A 15,276-nucleotide genomic window follows, 5' to 3' on the forward strand; every position below is an offset into this window, starting at 1 on the left:
AATACATATAAAATTAATTGCATGAACCTGTGATGTCAGAATTTCGCTAAGGTATATACAGAAGTTTGATATACCCATTAAGTTTGCACTTAAATTAGAAATTTAAAATTGTTGAAAGAAATAAAGGGAACATATTTTTAGGTACTAGTGTTGTTTAATACATATTGCATGTACAAGCACCTAAGAAAAAAACTCTTTGTAATCAAAACATTTACTAATCAACAGAAATTGTTTGCAATTCTATATCCTACTTACACCATATTTATTACTAAATTAATACATACTATATAAAAGAGCTGTATACTTATAAATAGGGTCGATTCATTTCTGTCTTCTTTGCTTTCTTGTCTCTAGATCTAGGGAACCAACGATGTTGAGTTGTCAGAGTTAGCGAGGATAATTGCTGCCTTGCAAATTCTGGTTTCATTTCTTTAAAAACCCGCTTAACCTCGGAATGATCAGACATCCGAAGAACCGACTTCGACTTATCTTCAGTACTTTCTTCTGGTAAGGGTTTGGAAAATTCATACGGAAACTCTTGATCCTTGTGTAATGCTACTATTGTTGATCCATCGTCAGTCATCACAATTTTAGCGTAAAACCTACGAAGTAATTGTGTGGGATGAACACATGACGGCCTTAATAACCTTAACATTTTAAATAAGAATACAATGTCTTAAAAAACAATTCCGTAATCTTTGTAAGGAATAAATAAAGCTAAACACTTATTTTTTTTTGGGATTTTATGACCTGGTGCTAAAAAGTAGAAACACAGTCACAGAAGGAATAGAGTAGATTTATGAATACAGAATATGCATAAAAATTAAAATACACATATTTTAAATATTTTTGAATAAGAGTAGTGATAGTCAGTATAGTGCGTTTTTTAATAATATTTAGTTAATAATAGCAATAGTTTTAACTTTATGCCAGTTTCAAGAAAAAAAATATAGTGCGTTTCACGAGATAGTTCCCTTCGCGACGTTAGGTTGGGAGAACTGTAAACAGTGTTGCTATAGTTTAAAGAAATCAAATAACCAGACATTTTTATTCGGATTGTTATTAAGGTTTAAAGATACATGTTTTTGAAAAAAAAGCGCGGGAAACTCCGTTCGTGGTAGACGTATTTTTCAACGTGGTGAAAATTTTATTTATTTGTACTAGTTAAACGCCGAGGAAAAGCTGTTATATTTAATTTTGTATTATATGTAATCTTTATATCTATTTATGTATAATGGCATTGTGTAGTCGGTAAGTTATTTTAAATATTTTATGAACGAGCCCGCCGATCTAGGTCGGGGGGATGATGGCCATGTTGGCCTGAATCTCCCTGTGGGAGATGATGGACAAAATGGATACGGATTGTTCGGTATCATCTCAGACAGGTGAAGGAAGTCGCAAACGAACTCATTATTTGCGCCTTTGTTGGCAGTGGACGAAAATTAAGAAAAATAAAAGTGGTTCTAGCGGTGATTTTTGTCAGTGCGAAAGATTATGCAATATAGAAAATGAGTAAATTTTAATCAAAAAGGTTACTTCTAAACCTATATCTCAATCCATATCATCTCCACACTCGCAAAATAATAATAATTCACATAACACATCCTCTCAACCATCAACATCTTACTTTAACTCTCATCACCAAATGTTTTGTTGTGGCACTACAAACCCCAATCTAATATTTCAACTAAACTTACACCACGTTTAGTTGAAATATTAGAATTACATAATTTGTGTTTACTTAATTATAGCTCACCAACCAGACGAACAAAGCCCAATGAAAAGCTTAGCGCAGTTGGCTTATCAATTTGTACTCCAGATCTTGCTTCTTCTCATTCTTGGTACACTTCATCATCTACTTTTAGCAGTGATCATTTCCCGATTATCATATCCTCGCATATTAAACGCTCTCCTTATCAAAAACGACAACCTTGCGTGAAATATAAATAATGCTGATTGGCTTGCATTTAAACTACAAAAAAAAAGATTTGCCCGAATTAGTAGAAGAGACCAATTCTTCAAGAGCTTTGGCTACATGTTTAATAGAATCTGCCGATTAGATTTTTTCTGACAAAAAAATCCATCAAATAAGATTCCTTTTCCTCCATGGAGGGATAGAGAATGTATGGTTGCTGCTTACAGCAACTCTTCCTCTTACTCTTCTACTTATAGAAGAAAGGAAGCTGAGAGAGTCTATGCAGAGGACATGTCCAATGATAATTTAGATATTCTCAATGAAGTTATTAGTACGTACATAAATTCCTGTGACAAAAAAAAAGCAGGAAGGCTGGAAAACATTATGTACTTCTTTATCTCCTTCTACGTGCCCTTCAGAAGTTTGGAGCAGTATAAAACGTTTTCGATCTACTTTCAAAGAATCTTTATTATCGTCTTCACTTCCCCGTCTTTTAACAAATGTCTTTTTAGACAGATTATCTCCTCCATCAGCTGCTGAATTGATCTACATTCATTACATGAATTGAAAGGTGTGCTTTCACATGTTTAAGATACATCTCCAGGTCAGGATGGTATTATGTTTTCAATTTTATCTCATCTTGGGGATAGTACTTATTTATTTTTACTTGCGTAAGACAAGACTCGGCAATATTCCTTCGTTATTCGTCGTATTCGGGGCCGCTACGCGTCACCTCGCGATAGTCGGAATTATATCAACAATAACTAACCTAACCTATCCTACCCATTAAACGACATCGTTTCTTTAATATTATTTATTTAAAAGCATTGGATAAGTGTATTGAAGACTACCAAGTAAAAAAGGTCTCATTTACCCATATACAGTTTAAATCATTTTTGGAGCCAAATATTTAAGCGCTTAATCTCGAATATTATTTAATTGATTGATATTCGATTTTAATTATATTGATTAAAGACCACCATGATATATATCAGTCATTGTTCTAATTATTAAATTTATGATTCCAGCCGCCAGTTTGGAATTTTAAAATTACGTGGCAATGAACGTAGGAGAATTCGATCTCTTGTTCTTAAGGCTGTCAAATATTTGGAGGCAATGTTGGTACAAGTTAAGTACAATTTTTATTCTAAGGTATCAAACATTTCACTAATTATTGACGTTCTTTAAGATTATCTGTGACTATGATGTCATTTTCAATACTATCGTCAGTTGTCATGTCTGAAGTCTGAAATGTCTTCTCGCACTAAGTTGTTTGTAATGTCAGAAGCGGTTGCGTTTTCTTCTTGTTCCTTCTATGATAATATTTCAGCTCCAGTGTCTTCACACACAGTTTTAAAAATTTAAGAGTCATTTATGACGAACTTCAAAATTGGAAATTGGAACCATGGATGACAAAGAGGAGCTTCATCTAACCTCACAAGAACTGCAAGTGTTGTCAGAGCTTGACAGGTGCCGCCTTTAAATACGGTTTTGTTTGTCCTTACTAGAAAACAGATCTTTATGAAATGGTCCTTCTTATTTATTATTTCTTGAATAATAATTTTGTATTTTTTTTATTAAGAGATATTATTTATTATTTAGACATGTAGTCTAAGATTAAAAAACATGTATGCAATTTCTTTAATTATAGCCATTGCAGGAATTGTACATATAAAACATATAGTAATAAATAAATAAAAATTACATATGTGATGTAATAAATATTTGAGATTACAGTTTTACATTTGAATAACAATTAGATTTTTATTATATTGATTAAAGACCATCATGATATCTATCAGACATTGTTCTAATTATTTAATTTATGATTCCAGCCGCCAGTTTGGATTTTTAAAATTACGGGGCAATGAACATGGGAGAACTCGATCTCTTGTTCTTAAAGCTGTCAAATATTTGGAGGGAATGTTGGTACAAGTTAAGGTAATACAAATTTAATCAAACTTAGAAATGATTCCAATTATGAATGACTTATTTGACTTAAGTCGGTCAAAATTTTTAATGCAGCTAGATTTTACATCATCTCTTATGAACTAAATTTATAGACATGCTCAAAAATGTATCTTGGTCTCAAGAAACATATTATACAAATTAGAACTAATCTAAAAAAAAACTAATGGCTTTCTTAACGACGGTGTATATAATGCATTAATAAGCATTATATACACCGTCACCACCAACCAACCTATAACCATTATATAATTATAATGGTTATAGGTTTAATTATTCATATAAAAATTATAATTTTTTAAGTAACAGCTAGCACAATTAATTTTCAATCATTATTACTGTTTAAAAAATAAGCCCTTCATTATACATGTGATTTTTATAAACATTAAAGAAGTTTGATAAAAGTCTATGGAATTTTGTTTTTTTTTGAATGTGGAATGTCAATGTAGTAATAATAACATGTATTATTAATAAGTAAGCATGTTTTAAATAAGTACATCTGGATTTTCGCATATTAAACTCTTAATGTATAAAGTACAAATAAAATAGTAGTTATTGTTTTTATTGACATTGACTAAGGATTCTGAATATGCTAACAATCTGTTGTCTCTATTTTAGGAAGAAGAAAGAGCTTGTTCACCAGGTGCCAGAAGAGATATTTGTATAGATCCAAAAACATATTGTAAGTTGGGACATTTCCATCTCCTTCTTGAAGACTATGCAAAAGGTACATATTTTATTCCCAGCATACAATTTTAATTAATTTTATTCAAAGTAATATATAAATACTATAGATGTGTGATCAAAATTTCGTAAATACGCATTTGAAACGTTGTACCTCAAAAGTTTTGTCTGTTAAGAAAAGCTGTATTAATTTTTTTGCCTTCTTAATAAAATACTAACATACATAATGCATAAATTAACTCACAAATTACAATACACAGGAATATTTATTTATCTCTTACTACCTGCACCAATAGTCTGTAACTCCCAAAAGCGATTGTGATTCCGTCTTTAATATTGAGTTAATGGTTCGCGAGATTCAAACATTTGATAATGAGATTGAGATAACTACTTTGAAATTGTATCCAAACTTCGGTATTGAATTCGCTATTGGAAGTTATAGGTAAGCAATATTGGCCAAGCAGTTGGTAACCAAAGTTAGCTTAAGAAGAAAGAAAAATGTTTTACTGTAAACAATTCATTATTACAATAGTAATAAAATGTTGTTCAATTAAGTATCTATGAATATTTATTCCTCCTGCTAACTTTTAAAAATATATTTCTGGTATAGATTCTGTACTAGAAACATATTTATTGTTGTATACTGTAAACATTTTGCTTTTCTTCTTTCCTACTAAATTGTGTATTAATAATGAATATGTATTGAATTTTTTGCAGCTATGTCAGCTTATCAGAAGTTTTACGCGTTGGAACAGGACAACTGGAAGGATCCCTTATTTCTATATGGACTAGGGCTCTGTTACTACCATTATAATGCATTTGATTGGTAAGTAATAAAATCTTTTTAACAGCTAACTGTATTTGACAACTATTATATGATATATGATTTGTTAAATAGACATATTTATTATATATCTACACTAATACCTAGTCCAGTCATAAGTTTTGTTACAAATGACAATGCATTTTTTTCAATGGAGTAATGTAATATATTTATTTAAGTCTCAACAAAAAATAAAAAATATTATATCCGAAATTAACACGTTTGGCTTTTATACAGGCCTTTAATTTATTTGGGCACGAATCAATAGATTTACGAACTTTCCAAGAAAAATTTCGGCACTGCTTGCTCCGAAGATTTTTTAAGAGACTATGTCGCCGTGTCGATTAGAGTAGGCAATGTCCTCTAGAACTGAGCATGATTTGAAGTCTAAAGGGTTGATGTCTGGGCTAGATGAAGGATAGTCTTCAGCTCTTATAAAGTCCGGAACGGTTAAAGCCATCCTTGGGCAGTTCGTGCCTTGTGACCAGATGCAGAATCCTGCTGGAAAGTCCACGGTATATTTTAAAAAGTGTATTGCTGGGAGGTTTCACAACATGATCCTAGATCTTCATATAATTTATCGGAAATTTCACTTGTTTTTCACAAAAATCTAGTTTTGTGTCTTCTTGATAAGACACGGCCCACCAAACCATCACTGACGCAGGATGATGACCACGTTTTATATTTCCGACCACTTGAGCAGCTTTAGAACTGTGAGCCTATACTTTATCATTTTGCTTATTGTACTGTTCTTCAATTCTGATTTTTTTTCGATCGGTAAACAGATTATTTCTGTGCTTTTCACCTGCGTCGGAAGGTGTTTTGGTTCATCCGTTCGATTTGATTGTAAAGATTGATTTAGGGCATGTCCTATATATCGACGACGATACGTACTTAGTTTCAGGTCTTGTTTTAAATAAGACGCGACAGAGTCCTAGCGGGAATCTTTATTTCTCGCGATAAGATTTTTTGCTTCCTAATGAGAATTCTGGCTTTAACAGCCTTTGTAGTTCAAACCGTACGCGTCACGCCCGATCTGTTCTTGTCTTCGACAGACGAAGTGTTGTTGTATCTGTTGATAGTATGATATACGAACATACGGCTGATACCAAGCTTTTGAAGTATCTGGAATATGACCGACGGCTCCATACCAACTTTGTGCAAGGCGATCAATGCAATCCGGCTTTCTTTAACAACCCATGCCATATTGTAATGATAATGAATACGAAAAAAAGTCAATTGGCGCAAAATCGAAAGAATTTTTTAAAATAATATACGTGTTCCAAATTCAAAATAATTAAAAAGTTGAAAAAAAGAAAAGTTCTTATGTTACAGTAATCATGTTAGTTGTTATATTAATAATAAATTTGATTGTTTGCTTGTATTAAATATGATCTAAAACTACACTAAAAAGTAAGGTATTACGATATGGACGTCGCAGTAAAGTAGTTAAATCAGAGAGTTAATCGAATCCCTAGACAGTTAATTAAAAATCGATATTCAGTCAAGTCGCTAAAGTTCCAGTTAACGTTTAACGTTAGTAGTTTAACGAGTATCCTAAACGTTCCTAGGTAACAAGACTAACCTAACCTAACCATTTACAATAAAGCAAAACACGGAATTCCAAGCTCTCAGTTCTTCGTTCTTCAGCTCTGACACCGAAATAACAATAACAAATGAAGTAATCATGGCGTAGTCTTGTTTTCCCATCTTGTTTTACATTGTTAATCAACACGCTGGCTAGACAGATAGATAAACGTTTTCGACGCTGCTTTATTTGAATCAAAATCCTAGCAACTTGATTAACTCTCTCATTTAACTACTTTACTGCGACAGATACACTATTTAAGTGAAATAATCCACATTAATATTATTATATACATACATTTGATTGTTTGTTTGGCTACAAAAACTAGTCGACTGATCTGAATTAATTCACAATTAGAACCGTACTTTATCCCTGATTATCATGATGCTTTAGAATATTTAAAAAAAGTTTAGGGTTCGTATGAAAACTTCGATAATGTGAGTCAGGGTGTGAACACCAATAATGTTATGCTGCGGAAACTATTGACAATAGAGAAAAGTGATTACAGTTTTATAGATGACATCATATGCAAAAAAGTCTGCTATACCCATGTCTAACAAAAAAAAAAGTTTTTTGTCTATATCTATTTACCCAGAAAAACTTTAAGGCCATATAACATCGCGCTACGACCAAATTATGCGGGAGGAACAGAGCACATCTTGCAAATGGCAAAAAGATTAATCAATTAACTCTACAAATATAGAGAGTATTCTGACATTAGATCAGTGTTGGTTGTTTGTGCGTGCTATTCTCTGTGAACTGTAAAGTCATAGGTTCAAACCCTGGCTGTCGAGGCCTGGCCTGTCCAATGGACTTTTTTGTTTATAGGCAACACAAAACAACGACCTAAAAAGCCGACGACATATGTTAGTCGATCGGCTCTTCGTCGTTTCAGCATGTGGACGTCCACTTCTGGACACAGGCCTCTCTCCTAAATTTCTAGAATCTTACTTGCATCCAACGCCTTCCCTCCACCCTCACCAGGTCATCTGTCCACCTAGTGGGAGGCAGTAGAACGCTTCGCTGTCTAGTCCTCGGACTCCAGGACTTTTTCGCCCCATCGGCCATCCATTCTTCAGGCAATATGCCCCGCACACTGCACTTTAAACTTATACACCCATTTGCTATGTCAGTGACTGTTGTTCTTCTACGGATCTCTTATTTTCGAATACGATCGCATAGAGAAATCCCGAGCTTAGTCTTTTCCATAGCTCGTTGAAAGTTAAAAGACCAAGTCTAAGAAGTCGCCTTCTGAGAAAAAATATGAAACATAATTAATTCTGAGTTGAACCAAGGGTTGTAGGGCCACTGTTGTTTTTTATATTCTAAATCAGTATTACCTTGTTATAAACGCATGTGTCCATTCGTAGGTAGGTATCTTTCTGTAAGTTTCCCTGCCAGGAAATGACACCAACTTTGTTTTATTAACACTAAATGGTTATTGCCAGTTCTTCTCGTCCATTCTACGCCCTTGATTTGAGAACTGGCAGTAAATAAAAAAAAAAGCATTTACTGACGCTCATAAGTGTACATTAAGTTACCTATATGAATTTATGATATTTAAATGTTTTGACTAATTCTTTGTTGAAAAAAAAATCTGATTTAGTTGCTGCTATGGTCATATTTGTTTATAATTAAATGCGTTTGCATTTAATCTATTGAAAGACTCGATTACCAAAAAGTTCTGACTTTTGTTAATGTTATTTTTTAACAATTTTGTGTAACTGTTACTTAATTCATACGAATAATATGTTGTGATTCAAACGCTAACAGTTCTAGTGTCACATCGTTTAAAGTAAAATAACCTCTTTTAAACTCGCTTGACCGATTTTTATGAAATTGTTTATTCAGTAGCACTAAAATTAGGACCCATTATTATAATTATAACCCCTTAACATTAAGTTATAACCCCACCCTATTTTATGATGATGCTTATATATATATATATATATATATATATATATATATATATGCATAATCCCCATTTTTATAGCTTTGTTAGTACTGTACTGTAATGATTTTTATATGGCAAAACGTTTCCAGACCAACTAATATTTTTATAATATTTATTAGACACGAGCTGATGCAAAATGACTTTGTCCTTGTTATTTTCTCATACAAAACACAAAAACAAAAAATATGTTTTTGGTCATTAAATGTATAATGTACTTAGTAATATATTTATAGCCGATTTAAAATACCTGGTATCGGATTATAATTCGACTCCTGTTTATATCGTATGCAAAAAAATATGAATGAAACGTCCAATGACGAATCATTGAACTTAAGCAAAGTTGATTCATATTTGTATCGTTTCATGATGAATATACAACTTTCTGACTTTCTTTATAAAGCAAAATGTCCAGTTGGCATTTTGACTTGTCTCTTATTGCGAGATAGAAAGGAAATTTGATGTATTAATATAATTAAAATTTGTCCGGTGATTTTTGACGAAAACGTCTTACCTATCTATGTCGTGATTCACCGGACATAGGGCCAATGCGAGGTAGGGACTGACAGGGCGGTCGCGGGGGGAGGTGATCACAGTTTATATGTCAGCAGTGTTCTAAAAATTGTTGTATTAACCTATAAGAATCCGTCTCAGCCGTTAGGAATTACTACATTTTTACATCATCGAGGCTAGTGGTATTTTATTGAATGGTGGTTATGAGAGTCGAAAAAGTGAAGTTTAAAGTAAATAAACAAGCAAGCGTGTAGTCTGTAGAAGCCGCACTGTCGTATCGTGGACTGCGGTGGTAGGGCGCGGCGGGGCGGAGGTGCGGGGGGCGGCGCACGCTGCAGCGAGGTCGTCGCTCGCTCGGTAAGACGCCAGTCGGGAGCGGGATGCGGTGACGTATGCTGCACTGGCGCGGGCCGCGGACGTAGTGTAGACCGGGACGTTGTCGAGTGTTGTTGTCAATCCGAGCCCACCTGAGTGAGTGTCCTAGTACTGGCAGCCTGTGACGACGCCCCCGCTCTTCACTACCCGGCCGCGACCGCCTCTGGACGGCCTGGTCCCAGGATCCCCGAAATGGTAAGTGCGGTCGAAGTTTCCGATCGCGGTTTGTTTACGTCGGCCCTCGTGCCGCTCTCACTCTATCGACCTGCCGCCCGTATCCCTCCGTCTCTCTCACCCGCGACTCTCTATTTTGTTTTGTTTTCCAAAATGCAGACACCTACGTCGACGGTTCCGAAGCTGGTCCCGTCGGAAGGTCGCGTTTTTGTTAGTGAGCATGTTTAGTGCATTTTTTGTAGTGTCTTTTCGCAGGTAGTCAGCCGAGGGGTCGTCATACGAATCGCTGCGAATTTGCGATGCGACCGAGCGTAAATGACTGCAAGAAAATTAGGAATGTTAAGTGCATAATGAGCTTGACGTCGCATAAAATGTAGGTCGGCGGTGTCCGGCCGCGACACGCGATGTCGTGCTGTGCCGCTCCCTTCAGGCTGGCCCTTGTTATCAAACGATTGTTATTGACTTTTTTCCATTCATGAATTCATGCAACTATGTACATATCTTTCCTTGATGTACTTGTGAATAGGTACGTATTAACTGCAGCTTCATTCAATTGTATTGTTTCATGTTATATAAGTTAAATCATGTTTTCAAATATCGATATGTATGTATCGTAATTAACTGAATAACCGTGTCTAACTAAGCAAAACGTATATATGCCCTTAATAATAATAAGCGCAAAAAGTGTTGTCGGAACGCACTTCCGTTCTATTGTCATTCGTCAGGTACGTTTCTTTCCGGCCCTTTCAAATAGAAAGTATGGAGAGCGTCTAAGTATATTTTACTTGAGATAGTCATTCATGTGCTCGGTATCTTGTCCCGATTTACGCGAAGAGCGTATCGTAATCATTACGTGCAGTGACAGGAAAGTGAGTCATGTCGCTCGCAGTTTCGCGCAATTTTATCCGCACGTCATTGGTCCCGCGGCCGCTAGTGCGGGCATTACGCGTAGTTCAATGAGAAACACAATTACAATGAATTGTGTCACTACTGGGAAAACCAAGAACGCATGATTTCCGGTTAAGTACTCTAACGAAGCACGTTCCTTATTAATAATAAAAAAAATAAGTAAATATACGACCTTCTTTTTGTAAAACTGTATACAATATTGTCCCGTAGACATGTAGTCTGTGGCACAGTCACTTTATAAATAGAACAATTATGCAATCATATTCATCGGAAACGACAAAAGAGCCAAATACAAATCAAAAATGTGTTTTTTATAAGTATTTTTGTGTTAATAATGTAATATGATATTAGTTAAAGAGACGGCGGATAATAAAAACGTTTTATAAGTACGGTTTCACGTTACATTCTATGATTACTATCCAATTGCTATCTTTAACCGGTTCGCACTATCACCGCTATCCGCTTAGTAACGGTAAATATCCTCTAGCTCCCATAGTTAAGCTGTATTTTGTAATAAACTGGTTTCCTTTGTTTTTCTGAATCATGTAATGACGTCACAGCTTTGATATCAACCGAGTTATGAGCAACAAATATACATAAATTCATGTGTTAAGAGTATTTATTCGTGGTAATGTGGGAACTGGTATGTAACACAATGCGGAACGGTCACATTTTGACGGATTTTTTACTGTTATATTATTCACGTCGCATATTTTTTGTCGTTTTTTGGTATTGACGAGTCTGTTAAGGCCCCTTTATAAATTGGAGTTTTTGATAGTCGGGATTATTTTTAGGTTTCTGAACTGGTTTGATGGGCTTGAAGATTTATTTGCTAGTCAAGTTATTTTTCAAGAGTATAAAGAGGTTCTTTATGTAATGTTCTTAGTCAGCTGCTGATAGGTATTAGTGCTTGTTACCTACAAGTTAGTAATGAATAGAGCAGCTTGCGGTGGCGCGTGCGCAGCAGGTGTCAGCCGGCTGCTGGCACACCTGTCACCGCATCAGCTGCGTCTTTGTCCGACCACATTAGCTATGCACATAACCTAACCACACCCGGAGGAAATCGATGGGAAATGTGGCTCACCAAGTGACTCCACAGAAATTCAGCATATCTAAGCATTTGGAGAAGTAAATCCATTTTTCAGTGTCGAAGGATTAGATTCAGTATCGCTAAGTATGACTTCCTATAGATTTTGTCATAAGGGAGTCAAACCTAACGCTTAGTTTCGTTTCTGAAACGCACCCTTATTATTATAGATACGTTGCTTTGTTCGATAGTTTATTTAGATAACATAGTTGCGTAATTGTTTGGCAGATATAGCCTTCGATTTGATCACGTAGTAACAGTTTATCGTTTCTTATCACTTATTGTTACTAGTAAGAACTACGCTTATATTTTTTATTTAATATTACTGATTGTCTTGTCTACTTTCTATACTGTCAGAAAGTTTGTCACAAGACATATAGTCAAGTAAATAATAGTACCTATTGTAAATAGGGGTCACCCTGACGCTTCCATCTATTTGGATCCATATATGTATAATTAAGAAAAATCTTTTATAGTTTATTTTCATAAAGAATTAAAAATCAATAATTAAATCAAAATAATTTTAAGCCAACGCGAGAGAGAACAGACACATAAATTTTTTTTTCTCTATATTATGAACACAATTTAAAATTATACAAACGAAGCTATTATAAACCGAATTAAGACAAACATAACGAGTATTACCTGTATTGCCAAAAAGTCTGTTGTATATTCTATATATTTATTTTACAAGATGAGACACGAAAACATAAAATGTATTTTCGGCCTGTAAGAGTTCAACTTCGAGATTAGTAGTTGGTTTTTAGTGTTGCATGATCGTTTCCTCAATGCAATTTAAAATATCGTATTAGAATTTTTCCTCGCAACACAAAGTGATATTGCAGTAACGTGAGTCAGACATGGTGTCTTTGACTTTAGTTTTGATCGTTGGTAGTGTCAAAGACCGATGCAGTTTTCACAAATGGCAATGTTTATGAGGGCCGGTTATTGCCTGACGCGTGCCCGCTGCCAGCCGTTCCCTCTTATCTTTCAGATCCCATCTGACCTTGCTCTCTTTTACGAACAAAATATTGTTAAGTAGAATATGTATTTTAGCTATAGCTCGGTTAGTAATACTTTAACAGTTGCACAATATGAAAATTGTTCTTGCTACAAAGCTGTTGTTCAAACTAATCTACTTGCAAACAGAAATAGCGGTCTAACCGGAATTTCGTCTGTAGTTTTGGGCCGTTGCAGTATATCCAAGTGTTTGCCGTTCGTACAATACAAAGCTATATTATCACGTCTGGCTGCGTTAGTTGACGACGCTCTCCGACCCTAGTCAAATAGTGCATCTATGAAGCGGCGGAAGATGTGCGGGCGGGGCTGTTTTCCCCGTACCCTCCTAAGCGTTCTCCGCGTCACGTACGCATCTGCCCTTATACGCATAATATTATAATAGAGGTTGAGAGGGGCCGCGCGCGCACCTCTCGTTCTCCACTGAATTGCCAATAAGGGCGTTTTCGTTATTAGCCCTCCCGCTTCCCCTTGCATCACATCCTCGTACTTTAATGGTTTTCGGCGTCTAGACGCGCGCCCTAACGCCGATCTTAGGTTTCACGTTACATAACCGGCCCGACGTCACAATATTTTGTTTAAGTATCTAGGTCAGGATTCAGGATCTAGCTATGAGAGCATGGCTAGCACTATGGGGCCTGCGCGGTCGTCGACACTAACGGATCGCTATTTATACCTGCTTCGTTGTGCACCGGAACTCGCTCGATGCATTCCCTGCAAGCGTCTCCACTGTCAATGACCTCCTTAGGATTTGAGTCACACTTCCCGCATTAACTCAAACCGTTCACATTATTTCGTTTTGGAAAGCTAAATCCCTTTATGTTTAAACTGCTTCGAGTTCATAATAATGCATACTCTGTTGCGAAATAGAATTGTGGAAATTGTTCCCTTCGGCCTTTGTTAGCTTGCGTCATGAGCCACCTACATCTAGTAGGGCTCGCAACCCACGATGACATGAACTGTGTCAAGCAGCGTGCCCTAGTTATCATGATAGCGCCAGTTTTTGTATGAAAAGCATTTCCCATAAATACTACGCTGACAAATTTTAAAAATATATTTGACTTGTTTTGTTTTGTTTGAAAATTAAAATAGTACTAAAACTATTGATGTAACATTGTTGTAACATGACAGATCAGTTGAAGTAATCTGCGAGCGTTGGCCGCACTGGAATTTCCGCGAAAAAATTCGCACAGCACGTCATAGCGCGTCACCAGGCCAGTATACGTCACTCCCCAAGGCCACGTCTATAACCAATTTCGTCTTACTATCCATTACACATTACACTATCAGCACCGTACCTACTTTATGAAGTACTGAAGGGCACTGAAATATTTATTTTTATATTTCATTGTTTGTGAACGCTTGTTGTTGACGTGTGAGTCCCAAATCGCTACTATTGTATGCTATGAAGAGAATTTTAGAGTCAGATCAACGAAATTTTGTCGGGAACTAAATAAAAATATTTCCTTGCGATGTCTCAATAAGCATTATACAGTTTTCGCTAATAGTTAAGCGAGTTATCTATACGTTTTTTATGTTATTTGTACAAATGTTACAACTGCTTGATAACTCATTGTGATACAACTTACGTAGGTGTGAATTTATTTTAATAAATTGTAGATAACAAATTTTGAAATTCCGCGAATAAACAATTATTGTACATACATAAGTTACGCATGCGCGTAACCGATAACAATACTGACGAATTATATAAGTGACTTGTGTTTCCATGTTCCTAATTTATCAATACTAATGATAAAAATATCTCTCATACCGAAGTATATATAAATGACGGTTTATTGAGTTAATACACAGATTACGTGCATAATTACGATCCATGAACAGATTCTCACGGTATTGCTAAGTTATTTAGTCAGCATGTGAACGTGTACAATAGTTATTAGAAAGCGGCCGGTGACCACAAAAAGGGAGCAATGGAAGGGCTCCGCTCGGAACGAGTCGGCTGTTGCGCCACAATATTACGTCACTATTGAACGATAACCTCGCCCCGTCCCCCGACCCGCGATACTGGGCCCCAACAAAATCACTAAATACCAAGTTTCATGCGCGTATGTGCTAGTGCCCTCTCCATTGTATAGGCGAACAATCTCCTCCGTCGATGGCTTCAAATTTTTTTCACAAAGGGTTCAACCCTTCTAAATCGCAACTTTGGGGATGGGGTATAGTTTTTAATTTTGCTGCATGTAAATATCTATTGGACTTGTTAGAACACTTGTACACCGCGAGCTGCAGGGAAGTCGTCAAGGGCACT

The 15,276-nt window shown here is 35.7% G+C and overlaps 2 protein-coding genes across 3 annotated transcripts in view; one reads left to right on the forward strand and one right to left on the reverse strand.

Annotated features, from left to right (window-relative positions):
* Positions 1 to 195: 195 nt before the first annotated feature.
* Positions 196 to 969, reverse strand: LOC123716185 (39S ribosomal protein L42, mitochondrial). Its single transcript, XM_045671796.1, has one exon. It carries the CDS (start codon positions 653 to 655, stop codon positions 305 to 307), a length of 351 nt encoding a protein of 116 aa, XP_045527752.1. The 5' UTR covers positions 656 to 969; the 3' UTR covers positions 196 to 304.
* Positions 970 to 3,161: 2,192 nt separating this feature from the next.
* The window catches only part of LOC123716725 (lysine-specific demethylase 6A), a 33,241-nt gene continuing 21,126 nt past the window's right edge, over positions 3,162 to 15,276 (forward strand). Inside the window, exons 1-4 of one of the 2 annotated variants that reach the window (XM_045672594.1) lie at positions 3,162 to 3,385; positions 3,751 to 3,856; positions 4,502 to 4,610; positions 5,285 to 5,393. In XM_045672594.1, the coding sequence (XP_045528550.1) occupies positions 3,321 to 3,385; positions 3,751 to 3,856; positions 4,502 to 4,610; positions 5,285 to 5,393 (389 nt within the window). In that variant the 5' untranslated portion in view covers positions 3,162 to 3,320. Of the gene's footprint in view, positions 3,386 to 3,750; positions 3,857 to 4,501; positions 4,611 to 5,284; positions 5,394 to 9,797; positions 10,013 to 15,276 lie in introns of those variants that run through there. The other variant, XM_045672595.1, reaches the window with a different exon arrangement.

Source organism: Pieris brassicae, chromosome 11 (genome assembly GCF_905147105.1).
Source record: "Pieris brassicae chromosome 11, ilPieBrab1.1, whole genome shotgun sequence".
Classification (NCBI taxonomy): Eukaryota; Metazoa; Arthropoda; class Insecta; order Lepidoptera; family Pieridae; genus Pieris; species Pieris brassicae.

Excerpts from the sequence above, each read along its gene's own strand:
- LOC123716185 (XM_045671796.1), bottom strand. The coding sequence starts at position 655 with ATGTTAAGGTTATTAAGGCCGTCATGTGTTCATCCCACACAATTACTT.